Genomic DNA, 19,566 nt, shown 5'->3' with positions numbered 1-19,566 from the left:
CCTTATGGTAGGATATTTGCCTTATGGCCTCTCACTTTGAGGACAATGAGAAATCCTTCAGGGAGGGCAGGCCTACTTTCTGTAATGGAAATAGTCAGAAAATAAAAAATAGAACTCGGAGTCGTAGCGTTGCTGAGGTTGGCAGGGACCTCTGGAGAGGCAGTCCAGCCTCCCAGCTCCAAGCAGGGCCAGCTAAAGCGGGTTGCTCAGGGCCTTATCCAGTTGGGTTTTGAATATCTCCAAGGATACTGATGGAGCGTACTTAGCTAATAGCATAATTTATTAAAATGTATGGTAGGAGTAGCATATTAATAACAAGCAGCATGTCAGTTTTATTTCTCTACCATTCTTTTATTTAATTCCTTCTTGCTGCTGGGTCTGTTGTTTAATATAATACCTTCGAATTTGTCTATTTTAAGCAGAAAGGACACAGTCTCTCGGAAAAAAGAAATGGCAATATTTGTGGCCAAGGGAGCAAAAAAAGCCTGAATTATGAAAGGTGTAAATCTCTATTTATCGAATGTCTTAATTAGCAGATACTGATGTTTGGTGGTAGGGAGGATACTGGTAGGGATGGTAGGTTTGCAATTTACAATACACCTTCAAAATTTTGCTTGTGTCATGAGTGTCCAAATAAAGTATTACTTTTGCTTCCAACTGTTTAAATGCAGGAGCTGCTTCGCGGGGCTCTGTATGTTAATATACCTTTCCCCTTGGCAGCATGCAGGGGAAATGATGAAATGCGTTTGCTGGTCCTGAAACAAGCCTGTCTGATGCTTTCTTTCACTTTCTTCTGTTAAAATCTGCCAGGAAAAGGCCAGCTGCCTTTACCAGATTTTCATGGGATGCGGCTTTGTGTGATTTAAAATTGTTTCTTTTCCTTTGGTATTTTCTTCTTGCTGACAGAAGTCTTGCAAACAGCAAGGATAGGGGTTTTTTGTTGTTTCTATGTTCAAAATACTAAACAAACACATTTAGTTCTATAGCTGGTATTAAAATGTTGGGTTTTTTTTCAGATATGCAAATGATTAGAAAAGCAGTGGGGATTTTGAACTTCTGGAATTTACATCTAGTCTGGCATCTCTCTGTGAGCTGAGCCTTTAAAACCGCACCAACCTCCCTCTTCCTCAGGCTGAGGTTTCGCAGTCACTTTGAGCCGGCCGTGAGCACCGCTGCAGAAAGTGGAACCTTGGCTCTCCTCTGTCTTTTGACATTCCTGCTGCCTGTGTTATGTTGGTACTGGTGCTCTTGCAGCTGTTCACTGGCGGACTGATCAGCCTGAAAATTAGCAATTTTTTTTTTCTTTTCAGGTTATTTTCAGCAGGTCATTTTTTTGATCCAGCTCACAGCTACACCAGTGCTAATGTCAGCCTTTGGGAGGTGGCAGAAATACCTGACCAGGGCCAGACAGGAGCATGGAGTTGCCCTGTTTAGAGGCAGCCCAGACTTGAATTAGATTAACATAACTATAAATCCACAGCTACAGTAAAATAGGATAACAGTTTGGGTGTGGTTTGGGTTTTGTGGTTTGTTGGTTTTTTTCTTTTTTGCCCTCTGCTTTGTTTTGTAAGGCTGCTTAAGTACTCTGAATGAAATATTTTAGGTAAGTGGCAATTACTGTTGTTAAAGTGCTTAAGAATTCATGCGTGTGGTATATGATCATAGAGCTTTTTCTGTATCACAACAGTTGCCCTATATGAAGTGCCGTGCAGCAGCAGATGTTCAATGGTCTGCCCCGAGATACTAATCTCTTCATGTTTGAAGTTTTTCCTGGAAATACAAAACCTGAAGAGGGTCTATAATAAAGTAATCGAAGAGTTGGTATGTAGAGGCAGAAGAAAAACAGTAACACACTATTATGATGGGTGAAAAGAAATGCAAAACCCTATCTGGTTTTGTAAACTTATTAATTTGAATGGACAGATGTTTCTTGTGTTTATTTTCTCTCTGTCCTTCTATGTGTAGTTCTTAGAATATTTTGCCTTATAGCAACCATTTGTTGTAGAGTAATGGGACCTGTCTGTAGGTGTCTGTTGTGTTCTCTTGTCTTGAGATTCAGGTTTCAAGCTGTCCTCCAAAACCACTGTTCTTTAAGTGGATCTCAGCAAGCAGTGTAACTTAAGTAAACTGGAGCAGAATTAAAAATAATTCACTGAACAAAACTGACTCAGTTAGGTTTTGTGCATCTAAAATATAAACCTTCTTGAACCATGGCTTTGGTTGGTTGGGGGTTTTTTTTGTTTGTTTTTCCTAAAATGCTGTGTATGTTATATTTCTAGGTACATGTGTCCATGAAACAAGATGGAGAGAAGATAGTATAGTGAAGTGGTGGACTTGTGGACAGAATGGCTTTCCTGGACAACCCAACAATTATACTTGCTCATATTCGGCAGTCACACGTGACCAGTGATGACACAGGGATGTGTGAAATGGTCCTGATAGATCATGATGTTGACCTGGAGAAGTTTAATCCCTCGTCAGCATATGGGGACAGTGGTTCAGAAACACAGGGAAGCAACGGTGAGACTCAGGGCTATATATATTCCCAATCAGTTGATATTACCTCAAGCTGGGACTTTGGAATCAGAAGACGATCAAACACAGGTAAGTGATGTTTGCAGCCAAGATAACATTAACCTTTTGAATTCAATTTCTATTAGTCTGGCTTGCATGGACAAATCAGAGCATGACTAGCTAGGTATCTGTCAAACTTCTCCTTTTGTAATGTCGAGACCCTTTTTATAAAAGGACATGTAATGATTCAGTTACTTTAGTGTGCTGTCAGCTGAGTTTTAATTGCTGTTTTACTTATTCATGTACAGAGGAACATTGAGGTAGTCAGTTTTATATATAAAAAAAATTAAATTGTAAAGACATCAAGTCTAAATCCAAAGTACATGAACAGTCTTTGATATTTCTATTGTTAATGTCTGGAGGGGTGTTAACTTTTGAACAGGATAGTTATTTTCTGAGAAAAATCTACCTAGTGAGGCATCAAATCTATTTGTTATAAAAGAGAGGAATGAAGTTTGATGTGAGCCAACGAATGATTTGTCTATATTTTGTCTTCTGAAGTTTTATTTCTGAGAAGAACCTCGAGCTAGGATTTAAGTTACCAAATTAGGAAGTTTAAGGGTGTACACCTTTTCCAAATACGTTCAGTTTCTCTTGACTGGAAGAAAGCTGTCCCATTTGTTGTTTCATGTGAGGGATATTCAGACTTATACCCAAGGAATACTATGAATGAAAATTCTGTGATATAAAATATATATGAGAAGGTCAGTGCAGGGTGGTCAGTACTGATCTTTTTTTTTTTTTTTTTTTCCCCTGTGTTACAGTATATATTTTTTCCAAATGATTTCTGAAGGTATTATAACACCACCTAGAGCTCAGAAAAAACATCTGTGCTCTACCGAACAAGTAAAATGTTGTATGGTATTGAATATCTTGAAATACCTTTTACAAATAAGAAGTTGTCAAAAGTTGCAGAAAAGACAGGGCACTGATCTCTTGTGATGGAGAGTTAGATTTGGAAATAAGCTGAATATATAGCTGCAACTGACTTTAAGGCATGGTGAAAAGTTTAGTGTGCCAGGCTGCCTGGCATTGACCTTGAGGTCTTGTTTAGTTGATGGTATAGTTTATGAGGAAGGAGAGGCAAAGCTTAAAGTTTTATATAATTGCTCCAAAAATAATCTGAAGGATTATTTCATCAAGTGAGTAGACTGATAGAATAATCTCCATTTAAATTATGGATTGAAACCATTTCAATTTCCAATTGGTGGCACATTCTACAATAATGGTTAGGACACTCAGTCCATGGGGGAGCCAGTGTTTTGCCTCTTTTCATCTGGCATGTCTTTTATGTTCCATTGTATGTGCTGGAACCACCAGAACCTAATACAACTATGAAGGCAATCAGGCTATGATTTGAAACAGAGCGGGATGGAAAAAAGCCTACAAAGAATGCAAGTTGATCAGTACTGAACCCTTTTCAAAAATACAGGAAGAGGAATTGTGTTGGTTTTGGCTGGGATAGAGTTAATTTTCTTCACAGTAGCTAGTATGAGGCTATGTTTTGGATTTGTGCTGGAAACAGTGTTGATAACCCAGGGGTGTTTCCGTCCCTGCTGAGCAGTGCTGACACACAATCAAGGCCTTTTCTGCTCTCACCCCACCCCACCAGCGAGGGGGCTGGGAGGGGACACAGCCAGGACAGCTGACCCCAGCTGCCCAAAGGGCTATCCCACACCATAGGGCGTCATGCTCAGCGTATAAAGCTGGGGAAGAAGGGAGGGGGGAACTTTCGGAGTGATGGCATTTGTCTTCCCAAGTCACCGTTACGTGTGATGGAGCCCTGCTTTCCTGGAGATGGCTGGGCGGGAGTGAGTGAGCGGCTGTCTGGCACTTAGTTGCTGGCTGGGGTTAAACCACGGCAGTCCTTTTTGGTGCCCGAGCTGCTCGCTCACCCTCCCCGTCCCCCCCATGGGATGGGGGAGAGAATCTGAAGAGCAAAAGTAAGAAAACTCGTGGGTTGAAATAAAGACAGTTTAATAGGTAAAGCAAAAGCCGCACACGTGAGGAAGGCAAAGCAAGGAATCCATTCACTCCTTCCCACGGGCAGGCAGGTGTTCAGCCATCTCCAGGAAATCAGGACTCCATCACACGTAACGGTGACTTGGGAAGACAAATGCCATCACTCCAAACATCCCCTCCTTCCTTCTTCTTCCCCAGCTTTATATGCTGAGCATGATGCCCTATGGTGTGGGATAGCCCTTTGGGCAGCTGGGGTCAGCTGTCCTGGCTGTGTCCCCTCCCAGCCCCCTTGCTGGTGGGGTGGGGTGAGGAGCAGAAAAGGCCTTGACTGTGTGTCAACACTGCTCAGCAGGAACGAAAACACCCCTGGGTTATCAACAGTTTCCAGCACAAATCCAAAACATAGCCTCATACTAACTACTGTGAAGAAAATTAACTCTATCCCAGCCAAAACCAGCACAGGAATAAATTAAATAAAGTTAACTATTTTTAATATAAATGCTTTTTGTGTAACACAAGTACTTATCTAACTTCTTGGAGGAAGAAAACAGATACGTACACACATAGAACAAAGTGTTCATACGTCTCATAAGTACAAAAACTTAACTGTGCAATCTGCAATTTTTGCTCCTAAAATGGGCAAATGTAAGGACATTTCTTTTTTACTTAATCCATAACTACCTGAGTAGATTTAGCAAGAGCAGGAACATTTATTCTTTGAAGAGGAGATGATGGTTTTTAGGTTTGGAAAGAGAAGATAGTGTAATTTTGTGTATCAACAGGTAATAGTGGCTGACTTTTTTAACATGAAAGCTCTTCATTATTCTCCTTGGTTTTATACCCTGCTAAATAAAATTATTTCTGCTTATGCTGACTTTAACCATTGTTTTTGAGTGGAGTATAACTTTCTGTTATCTTTTGCAAAGCTGTTTTTATTATGAAGTACCTTACCAGGATAGTATCTTTTTCATAAATTGTAGAAATAATGTGTTATTGTAGAAGACTCGACACATCTCTGTAGAGACTACAGAAGTGTTGGTTATTAGGTAGTTCTCATGTGGGTATGCAAATTTGGAAATGAATTTTATGTGCATTCCAATATCAAAGTTATCCTCTTAGTCCTGAAAGGGATGTGCAGTGGGTGAGACACGTTAGGGTATTGCACATCATGTTTGGGGAGAGCACAGGCATTGTCTGCCACTGAATTCTTCCTCCTTTTCTGCAGGAGCTAGATGGGTCATAGCTGGGCTTTGGCTCTGGGCTCCATCTCCTCACTGCCGCCTTTCGGCCCTATCCAGAGGGGTTGAAAAAAACTGAAGTGGAGACAGGTCTGTGCAGGGTGTTGGGTATATGGGAAAGCAGCAAATTCTCCCAATCCACGTGACTAGAAACAAAGGCTCATCTAGTTGATAATAGTTAATGAAACAAGAGCTACATTTGGTCGGTGACATTTTTCACACAGAAAGCTTTCAAACTAACATGCTTCTTCAATAATTCAGGCTGCTAATAGGTACTGATAATTCCATCTAATTTGGAGTTGCTATAATACAGTCCCACAGTAAATGATTGTTTGTGATCAACTGTAGATAGAAGAATAGGATGGAGTTAGTGAAGATGGTGAGCGCACTTTAGTATGTGTTTGTTTTGACAAGGGGTGAAAATATCAAATCGGATAAAACCATGCATTATTCTTATTTCTATCCTATGTTTTCTCCTTTATCCGTTGTTTATGTATAAATCTAACAGATATTTTATGATGGCCCATTTGGGAAGAAAGGGTTTTGGAAGGTAATTTTGAGCTACAGTCTGGACAGTAATTGGAAAAAAAGTTTTTTCTTTCAGAATAAAATAGCTACGCTACAATAGTGTTTTACCCAATACTTAAACTTATGAGCAGGGATACGTCTTCTCGTATTTCATTAGGAGTAAGATACGTAGAGGTGTTTAGGCACTAACCTCATGTTGACTTAAATGGGAACTAGGCATCAAAGTCCCTGTTTGTGTTTGTACCTTAAACTGCTTGTTACAGCTGTTAAACCTCAAAGTATTATTTTTTTCATCAGTTCCCAGGTTGAGCGTTTTTATGAGGGCAAAAAAATTCACTTCTGTGTCCACCGTTCAGTTCAAAGACTAAATGTAAAATAATAATATGAGGGATAGAAAATATTTATTAAACTTTTTTTAATTGGTGAGATGGCTCAGGGAACATAAATTGTATCTAAAAATTGTCAGAGTAATTTAGCATTTTAAAATCTCTTCTACAAACCCATTTTAGTTAATGAATGATCTCAATAGATCAAAATTGCTAATATATCCAGCAAATTGTTTCCTTCGGTGATCAACATTATTAGTCCTTCAGTGATCAACATTATTAGTCCTACTTTCCAGTCTAATCTGCTTTCTTATTTTGAGTGGACACTTCATAGCATCAGTTATTTCTTGTGGCCAATGTCTTGGGTAGCTTCTACCAGGCTTAGCTGGCCATGTCCTGAGAGAGATCTTACTGTCAACAAAGAGATAATTCAGGGCATTAATCTGGTACCTTGGCCTGTAAGTTCTTTGATGATATAACTATTTGAGGCTTTTTTCAAACCGTATTTTGAAGATGGAGTCAAAAATATACGTAAAGCAATATTATATTCATTTTAGGATTTGACTAATGTTGTGAAGATACAAATCATTTATTTTACTACCTATAAACTGTTTCAGCACACTGAAGAAAAAGCTATGCTAATTTATATAGCTTTGACATTTTATAATTTTCATGATTTTTAGATAAAGGATTTTATATTTAAAACTTTAATAGTCTAGTCTGAGTTCATTTATCTTTAATTTTTGAAACGGGTAGAGTAATTCATAACAGTAATTTTATTCCTGTAATGTAATATTCACTTCAGTTCATTTGTGCATTAAAATTCCTTTAAGACCGTTATTAATGATTTATATAATGAAATGTCATATTAATCACAGAAGTTTTCACATTTTATTATTCTCTTCCATGTTAATACTATCTTTATGATCTCTATTAATGTTTTATATCCTCTAATTTCAATTATAAATCAAGAACATTTTCATGTTTTTGTTGGTATTTGCTTTTCAGGGGTGCCACCTTTAAAATTTTATGACTTTTTCCCCTACATATGCAGTATAAAACATCTTTATTCATATAAAGGTAGTTAATTATGTCTTTGTTTATAGTAAACTTTCATTGACAAACTTATAGTTATAATATTTCTTTTCAAGCTCAGAGACTAGAACGTCTGCGGAAAGAGAGACAAAATCAAATAAAATGCAAAAATGTTCAGTGGAAAGACAGAAATACTTCTTACTCAGGTAAAAAGAAAAGATCTTCTGTTTTCCTACTGTTTTTATTTCTGCTTTTGATGGTTTGTAATTTTCAGTTTGTAGTTTTCACTTAGGCATAGAGGAAGTACTAATTATTGTATTTGCCGTCCATTCCCCGGTTGTGTTTCCCATAGTTTATTGCTTGGGGGGGCGGTGTGCCACAGGCGTCTCGTTTGTTTTCAGCTCTGACTAGGGCATTCCACACTATTAGTAAAGGCAAAGCAAAGCAAAAATGTTTAAAACCTGGTTTGTTGGTCTGAACTAATTCAAGTGGCTGCTTTATTTTTGCAATATAAGGTATTAAAACAGTGTTTGTGTATTCTGTCATCTTGTAGCGTCATTATCTTCTAAGGCTTCTATTGTCTCAGTGAGCAAGAAATGGAGATAGCAAAGCTCTTGGTGTTATTGGGAGGTGTGTCAGGCGCAGGACGTGTCTTTGCTCTGTGGATAGGTGATTGGCGAGTGTCTGCATTCAAAATGCAGGATCATTATCTCCATGTAAGTTAGGGCTTTCTAGCTATTTCCAGTGGCATTTGCTGTAACAGATGTGATGAAGAGTTTCGTAGAGGTTACTTTTATAGAATATTTTTGTGGTTACTTTTCTAGATAAGGGGAAAGCCTTGAGAAATAATGTGTATATATGATCTACTTAAATAAAAGCATAATAAATGCTGCCTTAGCTTATCTAGCCTTCCTTGGAAAAACTGGTATCACTGATTTCTCAAAAATATGCCCTTTTTTTTTAGTATATAATTAAGTATTTCTGACTGGATATTCTAAATAGTTTAAATTGTAATATATGAAATGAAAAATCTGTCTCAATTCTCTCATTTGATAGCTCAAGCTACTATCTATTCCTGTTGTATTTGACACACATTCAAACCTTTGTATGGTCTGTCATGCCTACTTCTTTCAAAATTTGTGTATATCTTAATGACTCCCTGTGTAATCTCCTTTTTTTGCCTAAATCCTTGTATCTTCCTGGCTGTCATTTGCAGAACCTTCTCCAGCTCTATAATATCTTTTTTCTTTTTTTTTTTTTTTTTAGAGGAGTGAACAAAGCTGCTCACATGAGCAACACGGTTGTACTAATCCTTAGTACAGTGTTCAGCTATGTTTGATACCTCTATTAATGCATCCTAAAATTTTTGCCTTTCTACTTCTGTAAGCAGAGTTGTAGGTTTTAAAGTTTAATCTACCATAACCTCCAACTCTCTTTGCTCAATATTTTATAGCATATGACCAATGATGATGCAATTTTATTTTTCTTCTTTATCCCTAACTATATTCTGCTTGATATTTCTCTACACTGAATTGCACTCGGACTCCAGTTTCCTGCTGGGTCTGTGCTGTTTGTGGTTTTTTATTCATGTGGGCTCCACCACAACATTTAGTTCCTTTTACGTGTTGCCCTGAAGACAGACATAATCTATCAACCGGCAGCAGTGGAGGTGTCCCCCTCTGCAAGAATGTGCTGGGGTTGCAGTCAAACAGATCAGTCCCTCCCTGCTGCAGAACAAATTTAAATAAAAAATAGGTAAGTTGCATAAAAACTCCAGGCACTCGGTATCTCCCTTTATTGGCAGAGCTGATTTTCCTTCTCTGCTTACTCAGAGATTCTGCTTGTTTCTCACTTATTTGCATGAAGAACAGCACAGTAGGAAGAGGCCAGGAAAAAGAGGAGCCCTAAAGGGCATCCGCTGTATCTCCCTCTTTGTCGTGTGTGTGTATGAGACTTTGTCTGCTCTGTTCCTCGAGTTTAGCGTTATTGGAAAATAGGTATGAAAGCAGTAACAACAGAAATAGCTGTTCTCAGACGGCAGAATTTGTCTGCCTTCTTCTGGCTGTGTTTATCTGAGCTTTGGACACAGTCGAGCCTATGGTTGACGCCATGCAAACTAAAAGGATGCTGGAAAGTTGTGGGTTTGTATAAGGGACTGATGACACCACCTCCAGAGATCGCTCGTCAGAGAGGTGCCTTGCTGTAGAGAGAGACTCTTGCAAGCCTTCCCGCTGTCCTGCAGGTGGATATGTAGTCGTAACTTGAGGCATCTGACAATTGAGTATTTTTTTGTGATTCTCACTTTTAATTACTATGTGCAAAAATAAAAGTACGCTAACCAGGATAAAGGGAAGTGAGAGACGAGTAATTTTTTGTATGGTAATGAGGGAAAAAAAGAATATTTTCTACTCATCATCTGTTTGCCTGCTGTCATGAGACAAGCTGTTTGCATTGTCAGGAATTAGTCTGAAAGATAAGGCGATAGTAGTGTATGGACTTGAAAAAGAAAACCTCCATGCATTTGGAGTTGGTCTGGGGATTAACAAATACAAAGATGCTTCGGGGTAGTTGATTGACTGGAAGTGTAACACACTGGAGGTGTGTTTTTTGTGTTCTGATTGATGTGCCACCGATCACATCACCTTTCTGTGCATCAGTTCTTTTTCAGTAAAATGAAAAGAATATTTCAGCTTCGTGCAGCATAGGGATCAAATTAAGTTAGTAAAGCAGTCTGTGGGTCCTATTAGCCAAATATGGATGTACATATGAAAGGTACTCTTTTTTTATAAAATACTAGGTATTTTTAAATGAAAGCAAGAAATAAAGCATTGTATTTGCATCTTAGATTAATTCATTTCAGAGCATATAAAATGTGAATTAACAATATATCAAGGGAATCTTTCAAAAGCCTTGCATTCAGCCCATATAGAATAGTTCATGTAGCTAACAAAAAACCACAGAAGGTGAAATATAGTATAGACTAATGGCAAAACTTAGTTATAATTAAGAACTAAAAATTATGCAATTAAAGCTAGTTTAATGTGCAAATGAGAATTCTTTTCCCTGAAATTTGAGGATTTTAAATATTTTTCTGATGTTTTGAATTGGAACTCTCACAGCCCGAGTCTATAAGGAATTATTTGACAAAATGCTCAATGGAAGATCTATCATCTTCTAGCTTTTTGCACAAATATTTAGAAGGTTTTGCGTTCCTCTTCCTAAATGAGTTGAATTTTTTGAAATTGTGAAGTTTTCTGGAAAAGGAAAGCTGTATCTCAGCCAGCTGAATTTACAATCTTATAGAATGTACTCTTATTTAAACTCTTCAGTCATGTGAGATATTGGACTTGAGTAAAAGCTGTACAAAACTCAAAGCAAAACAGATGTCACACTAATGAGTGCAGAAGAATTCTTGAGATCCTCTTTTTGCACATTCCAAGAAAGGGAACGATAAACAAATCATCTTAACGTTTCCCTAGAGACAAAAGTTGAAGATAAAAGACCTGCTTTTTCACTTGAACCAATAAAACCATTATATTGAATTCCAGGGTACAGAGTACTTTCCAAATGCCCAAGAAATACCAGTTAAAGGTAATACTCTAGCATAATTGTAATTGAGATTTTCTTTTTTTAAAAAACACAGATAAGTTTGTTACAAAAAAAAGAATACCTAATGGAGTTCAAGTTGCCACATTTAAAAAGGAATTAATCAAGTTTTTTTGGTTAATCGCAGCCTCTCACAAAACTGTTGGGTATCTCTTAGTGCCAGTATTTAGCACTTTTGCCAACTGTCTGAATTTTCAGGCAATCTGCTGATAAAAATAAACTGAGCTTTTGACTAGTTATAATTTGACAAGTTTTAATTTCGCATTTTAAGAAATTAACCAACTCCCTGCAGATCAAGTCCCAAGTCATTCTGCCTTAGGAGCGGTTTCATTTCCCTGGAGAAGCAACATGTACGTCTTTGAGATGTGAGAGAATCCAAATGTAGGAACGCAGAGCAGAGTCGGCCTAGGAGAGCCGGTGTTGGTTCTCAGGTAGTGATTGATGGAGTTTGGGGGTACTTGGTTCCTAGAGCAGATGTGGAAGAAACTTGTCCAGATTCAGTCACGGTTTCTTGCAGATGAGACCCATTGGTACTAATATGGTAAAACACCCCAGGCTCTGTCCTGATTTTGTAGTGTCCTTATAACATAAGAAGCCCTAATTTTTAATTTTTTTTTTTAAGTATGCCTATAAATTTTGAGTTAAACTGTTGCTGGAAATTCAGCTATGCAGTCTCTTCACATAAAAAGAGCTGCTTGTCGGAGGCTTTTATGAGCCTTCACAGACCACACAAAGAACTCACTAACTCTTATCACCTTGTTTTTAGAAAGCTTTTTTTTTTATTGTCCAGACTGTTTAGCTGGAATGGTGTTTTCAAGTTTGACATTTTTTTGAGAGGAGACCATATTCAGTCTACCATGAGAAGTAAAATCCAAAGAAATGATTCTTTTGGATCAGATGTAGTCCCAAGCCTACTGCTGACAGCATATCAACATTATAATATAGTAATGGGGTAGTATAATATTGTCCTGTAATATAGCATAATATCATGTGTTACAAGCTCAGTTTGAAATGCTTTTGCATGGCGTATTGTAGATGTGTCAACAGTTCTTTTGCATAGCATTTACTGTTCATTTAGAAAAAGGTAGGCAAGCAGAAAGACCAGGAATGCGTAATTCTCTCTTTGAATCTTGATTTTTATCTTGACTCAAGTGGATCTCGTAATGATCAGTACCACTCTCTGTATGGAAAAAATTTATCTTTTCCTCCACCTAAACAGTAACATCATTCAAACTTCTTATGGTTTCATATCTTTGGGCTATGAAAGAGTGGTGGTAGATTCTGCCCTCTAAAGCATTTGTTGTTTTATGTATTTGATTTTTGTTCTCCCTCTTACAATGTTATCTTTCTGTGGTAAACAGTAGCCTCTGTACATCTCCTAGTACAACTACTCTAATCTCTTTTCTGATCTACAGCAGAGGAGCTGAGCTCACTATTTGAAAAAAAGAATTTCAGAGTAAAATCTCCATGTTCTGGGAAGCAGTCGATACTGTCTGTGCGACTTGAACAGTGTCCGCTGCAGCTGAATAACCCCTTCAATGAGTACTCAAAATTTGACGGCAAGGTAAGTGGACCAGATGTTTTTCTCTCATATCCAGGTTGTCCCTGACCTGAAGATGATAGGCCTTAGGCAGTTCTCATGTGCATTTACTTGTTCAAGCTTTAATTAGACTTTATAGTAGGCCATCAGTTATTTTAAGGTGGTTATCTAGAAACATGCTTCTCTTAGTCTTAAATATAATGATTCCAGGTTCGGTAGAACCGTTTCTCCCGTTTTCATTACAAAATTATGCCTTACCATTAGGCTTACCTTACCTTGCTGTTTTCTTATCCAGCAGGTTAGTTAGGTAAACATTTAGTGTGGCAGACTCCTAGGACATCTCTCTGCAGAGTTGATCGTGAGACCCTTTGCATAAATCATTGGTTGGTTGGCATTTAACAAAAACCCTATTCTGTCTAGCCACGTCACAGCACTTGCTGAATATTCCATGATTTATGCTGTCTTGATCCTCAAAATGTTCCAATGAGAGTGAGTGGGAAAAGCCACTGTCTGTTTTAAGGGTGGAAAACTGAAGCATCAATAGGTTAATATCTGGGGCAAAAAAAGGACTAAACAATGTACTTCTGCGCAAGTACTCATTTATGTAGTGCACGGAGGAGGTTCACTACAAACCTGGTAGGTCAAATTCATTCCTTTCAAGAACTTGACTACATTCATTTCAAGAACTTGCATTTGATACTACTCAGAATTGTGGATAACTGTCTTTCCTTGTGTGCAGTTTAGTTACTCTGTATTGCCAAATATTTTTCTCTGTCATAAACTCTAGAAACTGAAATATAAACATTGGTGTGATGGATCAGTGTCATATTGTTCCAAAACAATTATAAATATGCACAGATCTGCTTTCTGCTGGATTTGTTTGTGGAGTCTCCTGTGGGAGTATGAAGTTTGAGCTTCATTACCATTGTGATGGAAGAATTTCATATTCTGTTAAGTATTCTTAAAGTGGAAAGTCAGATATGCTAGTGGAATTGCCTGTCTAGAAGTATTTAGAATATTTGTGAAATGGTAACTTTTAAACTATGAAGTCCACGTAGCAAAAGCTGCCTCTCGTTACTTTATACTCATTAGTATGTAGTACTTAGTGCTAACTCAGTTTTTCAAAATTTCTGGCCTCAGTAATAAATGATAGCAGTACTTTGATGCTGATAACACTAAGATGCCTTTTTTCTAAACTCAAAGCTTGCTGTTCTTATGTCGTGAAATTTCAGTTTGGCAAACATTTAAATGTACTTCAACAGTCATGTACAGAGGAAGTAAAAATAAAATAAATACTTCTTTATGAAGAAAAATTTATTATAATTCAGTGATGTCCCAGTCTTGTTGCTTTAATACTTGAGCGTGATTTGGGTTACCTGCTAGAATTTTTCTCAGAAATTTGAGGAACTTAAGCATGTGTCCTTCCCACTTTCATAATCCAAACTACTTTTTACTGTATTAATAGGAATTATGGTTGACTGTAAGGAACATCTTAATTTTCCTATTTAAAAGTCTGATGCATTTAGCAGGTCCGTTTGAAGGAAACTGTACTATGCATAACAGTTTGAGATATTAATGAAACACCCTACAAATCACAATTGAGTAACATTGAGGTATGATACGAATCAACTTGATTTGTGATCTAGAAATCAAAATACATTTTTAACTCTCCAAAATAACTGAATTGGCATTTTGTTAGAGTATAATCTCACTATATTAATTTTAACAGCATTGTCTATATTACTCTGGTAAGTTTGTCAATAGTATGCTTATAAAATTTATTTTTTATACTTCTGTATGTATTGTCTATTTTTCGAATACCTACTTGACCATCTGAGATATAGTAGAAACATTATAGGGAGAAACAGTAGGGAGTTATTTTACTTCCGGTTTGTATTTTCAGACAGTGATGTAAAATCAAAAACCATCTAGCTTTTTAAAATTATTTTTAATGAAATATTGTATGTTGTATTTATTTTTATTGATAATATTAGGAAATTGGATAGGAATATTTTTATTGATAATATTAGGAAATTGGATAGGAAATTCCTAATATTGATAATATTAGGAAATTTTTCTTCACCGAGAGGGTTATCAAGCATTGGAACAGGCTGCCCAGGGAAGTGGTTGAGTCGCCATCCCTGGAGGTATTTAAAGGACGGTTGGATGAGGTGCTTAGAGACATGGTGTAGTGGTGGTCTTGGCAGTGTTAGGTTTATGGTTGGACTCGATGATCTTAAAGGTCTTTTCCAACCTATATGATTCTGTGATTCTGTAATAGATGAGCAGTATTTTTCACATAAATACAATTCTTTCAGGGAATAGTGCATGACTTATTTACATAATTAACAGAGCCACATATCTCTTGGGGAAATGGTACATAATTGGGGAGAGGCAGGGGGGATGAGGAGGGGCAAGGGGCCTAATTAAACATGTCTTAAAAAAAACCCTACTTAATTATGTATTTACTCAAGGGATCACAGTGGCTCTGAAATCTTCAACATTATAACTAGGCCTTTGGTTTATATATATATATATATATATTTATATATATTTGAGTTTTGTAACACACATTTTCAGCTTGTGAATAACGCGCTTTGTGATTCACTGGCAAAGCACGAGGAAAGCTTTACTTGCTGTATCGAAGCTCTGTGTTCATGTGCGTTAACTGCTTTCTGAGTGGTTTTAACTTTCCACTAATTCAGCTCCCTAACTGACCTGAAGTCAAAGAAAACCATTCTCGTCAGAGTCCTTCTTGCCCCCTCCCTCCATTTGATGTATCTTTTTAAACTAATCAGTTAAAAATAAGAAAACATTGCATGCCTTAATATCAACCAAGCAAATTTATTAAAATGCTTATGTCTTGCAGGTGTTTTCTGTCAGATTTAGTGTCTTTTTCATAACCACTTCTGCAATTTTATGAAATAATAAAATTTTAAAGCACTCTAATTTCTTCTTGTTCCTGATCAGTTCATTAATTATCAAAATAGTAGAGAATATGGCTTGTGAAATGCAACTACAATGGAAGCATTCTAATCAGCTCAAGAATTCAGGTGATTCTTGCCCTACAGCTGCACAGGACAGACCTGTGGCTTTCATGTACGTTGTCAGCTCTTAACTAAAGACACACACACAATAACTACTCCTGGCTGTATCTTGACTGTTTTCCTTAAAATAGTTAAAGTAAACCTAACCCCTGCATCTGTTTGCATGGTTTGTAAATCATGTGGGTTGTACGTCTTGGCTAATAAATCTTGAAAACTCTTGCTGAGAGTATTCTATGAAAAGCTGCCTTTCGTTATTTGTAATTACTTCAGTTGTCGTTTGTATAGAAAATTACTTGAAGGCTTAAGAAATCACTGGCCAAATTGATTTCCTTTATCTGCATGCAAATTAATTTACCATCCATTTTATAGATAACTTTAGGTATATTTCTGTTTACAGAATTTGATAAATCAAATTTTGATGGCTTATTGTTCCAGCTTGCCCACTGTTGATAAAGTTGGGAAAATAAAACTGACCATAAGGCAGATTTGAAAGCCACAGTCAGGTACCACAAATGAAACGCAAGAGTGTTGTAATGGCTCATTTCAGCGACACAACTGTGAGATTCACAAGATTCAGTTTAGCTACACATTACCTGCCTGCTTTCATTAATTGTCTTAAAAGCATGTGTTATCTTTTCATGCTATAGAAATTCAGACTATTTCTTTTCAAATCACAAGTGTAACTTGCATGAGTTGCTGGAAAGCATGGCGATGAGTTTTCTCTGAGGTATTAATCTTAAAGGATACTGATTTAGTACAGTATTAGTGTAAAAGCTATTCAACTGCATGACCATTCCCACTAGTAAGAAAAATGTTACCAAGATGTATTTCCTTACTGGAATAGAGGAAAATCATGCTAGAATCAAATGTTCAGCTTCGTAGGAACCGCGTACTGAATGAGTAACTCCTAAGGTCTCTGTTCCCCTGAGTTCCCCTTGAAACCATCTTTGAAGCCAATCCACATCCATGTTTCTTCCAAGTCTCTGCTTCCTTTAAGAAATGTTGATCGCTAAAATGTCTTGTCAATTCAATTTTTGACATGCCTGCCACCACATGGCTGCTCCTACATCCCCAGAAGAGTGTTAGCAAACACAGAAGTGTTACAGGGTAGTAAAAAAAGAGATGCTAAGGATATGGAAAAGAGTCAAAGAAGAAAGTTGGGAAACCACAATCAAAATGTAGGGATCATTCAGCTCTAGAAGAAACTTGACTTACAAGGCCAGAAACCTTTCCTGCATGCAGACTAGAGTTTTTGCAAGATATTTTTATTTCTATTTTCATGACTACTAGTTGAAAATGAGGATTTAAGGAAGTCTAGCTTTCCTGACCTTATAGGGGTTTTGTGGGTTTACTTGACTCCTGGAGATAAATAAAAATAGGTCAACATGATTTTTGGCTGGACAGATGCTAAAAATCCTACTGCGTGGAATGGTACCCTGTACAGTGTTACAGGGTTTCTTGTGGCTAATTTTGGTAATGGGTTAAAAACCAACAATTTCTCTTGTAGCAACTGTTTTAAAAATGATGCTGTAGAAAGCATGGGGGAAGGGATAATTCATGAGTGCTAATTGCTTGGCTGTTAATTTTCATAAGTGTTGATAGAAGCAGTTCCTTAAATTAAACTTTGTTTAAAATGTATCAAGGGAAATATTCCACAATGTCGGGCCTGAAGTGAAAATTAATATGAATGCTGTGGCAATTAACACGTACTGGTTAATAGCTTTTAGCAGCATTTTGGGATGATAGTCCTTAAATACATTTCTGCATGCTGCTCTTGTTTCAGTCTTGTTTGACTGTATGTCTGGATAATCATGAACAAATGTTTTCCACAATCTCCAGTATTAAATAGCTTTAGTCAAAGAAAGTAGATAAAGAACTTAAGAAAGAAGCAATACTGCTTTAATTAATATGGAAAATGTCTAAAATAATTAATCCAGGATTAAAATCTCAGTGTGGAAAAAATGCCTTTTTTTTTATTTAAATGTTTTGCCCCTAAGCTGAGTAGAATGATCCTCATCTGAATCCTAAATAAGTTTGTGTAGGGTTTTTTTAAAGTATTTGCTTACTCTGCCACTTTTAGTGGTTGATGTACTACCTGCGCTCTACTAGAATAGTTGAAATAAAGATGTTTATAATGTTATCATTTATGGTATATAACATATATGTTAACGTAATGTTTATAAAAATGCAGGGTCAGTATTTATGCAGGGAAGCCTCTTGCTGTCGTTGTACCAAGGGCCGACGCATTGCAAAGCCCTGCTGCGCTGGGGCAGTGCCACCGGTGCTGAGCCGCTCCTGGGCTGCCGCGCCAGTGAGACCCCAGCCGCTCCGTGTTCTTGGCTGGCACGGACCTACCTGGCCTCAGGAGAAAGCTATTTCTGTTCTGCTGAAGTGGAAACAGTCCTTTCCTTTGGCTTTTGTTTGCATTTCCTTTCTATTTCATTTTGCTGGAGAGCCACCTCCCTTGGGAGACGCTTGGGCTCGCCCAAGGGAAGGAGGAGCAGGCTCTGCCCAGTGCGACCGGCGCTCGGAGGAGCAGCGTGTTCCCGGCTGGGCGGTTCTGGTGAAGCTCTGCTTCAGGCCTTTGGCCATCGGTGCTGCACCCGTCCCTACCCTCGTGGCCCACACCGGCAGTTCGGCATGGTCAGCACGCCTCCTGTGCAGTGGGTTTGCGGTGGACAGTGTATGAAAACAGGGATGCCAGGGGAATGAACAGCCTCAGAACAGGTTTTTAGAAACACAGGCTGCTGCTTCTTGCTCAGCCTGGTTCAAAATCTGCACTGCGGTTCTTAAGACACCTGAAACATGTAATGGTACCATGCTTTCCCTTTGGTGTCTAGCAACTCCCTGTAAGAGTTCTCACCCAGTTGGGAGAACTCGGGAGAGAAATCTCCGGTAATACTGAGAATCTCTGGGCATTCGTGACGTGCGTTGCTAACGATGTAGGGTTTCATAACGCGCTCTCTTATGTATAGCATCACATGCCCTGCTCTACAGAGGGTGAGTCCAGTAATGCTTTTGTTAAAACGAAGATTCTCAACTGAAAAATTACCACTTTCTAAAATAAATTTTCTTTCATAATACACGATTAATGTGAGTTGTGCTAATAGCCGAGTTGTATTTAAATAAAACGCCCCTATGTTAAGAATGCCTGGTTTGTTCTTTGCTGTGTCGAAGCTGTAATGGTTTTGATGCCTAATCAGTGCACTTAACTGTTTCCTCTGCCCCTGCAGATTTGGTGGGGTTTGGTGGGTAGAGAGAAGCCCTGCACAGAGGGGCCAGTTAAATACTGTAGTGGAGGTTAGAGCGCAACAGTCCTTGGGTTTCCATACAGTGATTAAAATGTATTATTATTGACTGTTGCTTAATTTAAAATACTTCAGAATGTGTTTTGTTATTTCATACAGAAAAACCATTGACAATGAGATAAGGAAGCACCTCGTAATGGTGGCTGAACACTTATTTTAAGTAACTGGAAGCACAGACAGAAAACTGTTAGAAATTCTGCGGTGGGAACAGTCACTTGAAGAATCAGCTTTGCGTAGGTGCGGCGGGGGCCGGCTGTGCGTGTACGGCGCTGTCTGCCGTGGGGAGTTTTCACATGCATGTGGTGGCTCTGGTACTTTGCAAAAACAATGCAGAGATGCTGTAGCCACCCTTCTAGCCCAAACTGTAGCCTGGGGTAGCAGATAAGAAGGCTGAATGTCAGT

At 38.0% G+C, this 19,566-nt stretch overlaps 1 protein-coding gene across 8 annotated transcripts in view; it reads left to right on the top strand.

The window, feature by feature from the left end:
* Window positions 1-19,566, top strand: part of MAPKAP1 (MAPK associated protein 1) — a 109,036-nt gene that overhangs the window by 8,302 nt on the left and 81,168 nt on the right. For 5 of the 8 annotated variants that reach the window (XM_075519984.1, XM_075519978.1, XM_075519979.1 and 2 more), the window contains exons 2-4: window positions 2,280-2,604; window positions 7,780-7,869; window positions 12,685-12,833. In XM_075519984.1, the coding sequence (XP_075376099.1) occupies window positions 2,346-2,604; window positions 7,780-7,869; window positions 12,685-12,833 (498 nt within the window). In that variant the 5' untranslated portion in view covers window positions 2,280-2,345. Of the gene's footprint in view, window positions 1-2,279; window positions 2,605-7,779; window positions 7,870-12,684; window positions 12,834-19,566 lie in introns of those variants that run through there. The other 3 variants (XM_075519981.1, XM_075519983.1, XM_075519985.1) reach the window with 3 other exon arrangements.

Source organism: Mycteria americana, chromosome 17, assembly GCF_035582795.1.
Source record: "Mycteria americana isolate JAX WOST 10 ecotype Jacksonville Zoo and Gardens chromosome 17, USCA_MyAme_1.0, whole genome shotgun sequence".
Taxonomy (NCBI): Eukaryota; Metazoa; Chordata; class Aves; order Ciconiiformes; family Ciconiidae; genus Mycteria; species Mycteria americana.
Note: the sequence above shows the minus strand (reverse complement) of the source record. Positions and strands in the feature narration are given on the sequence as shown.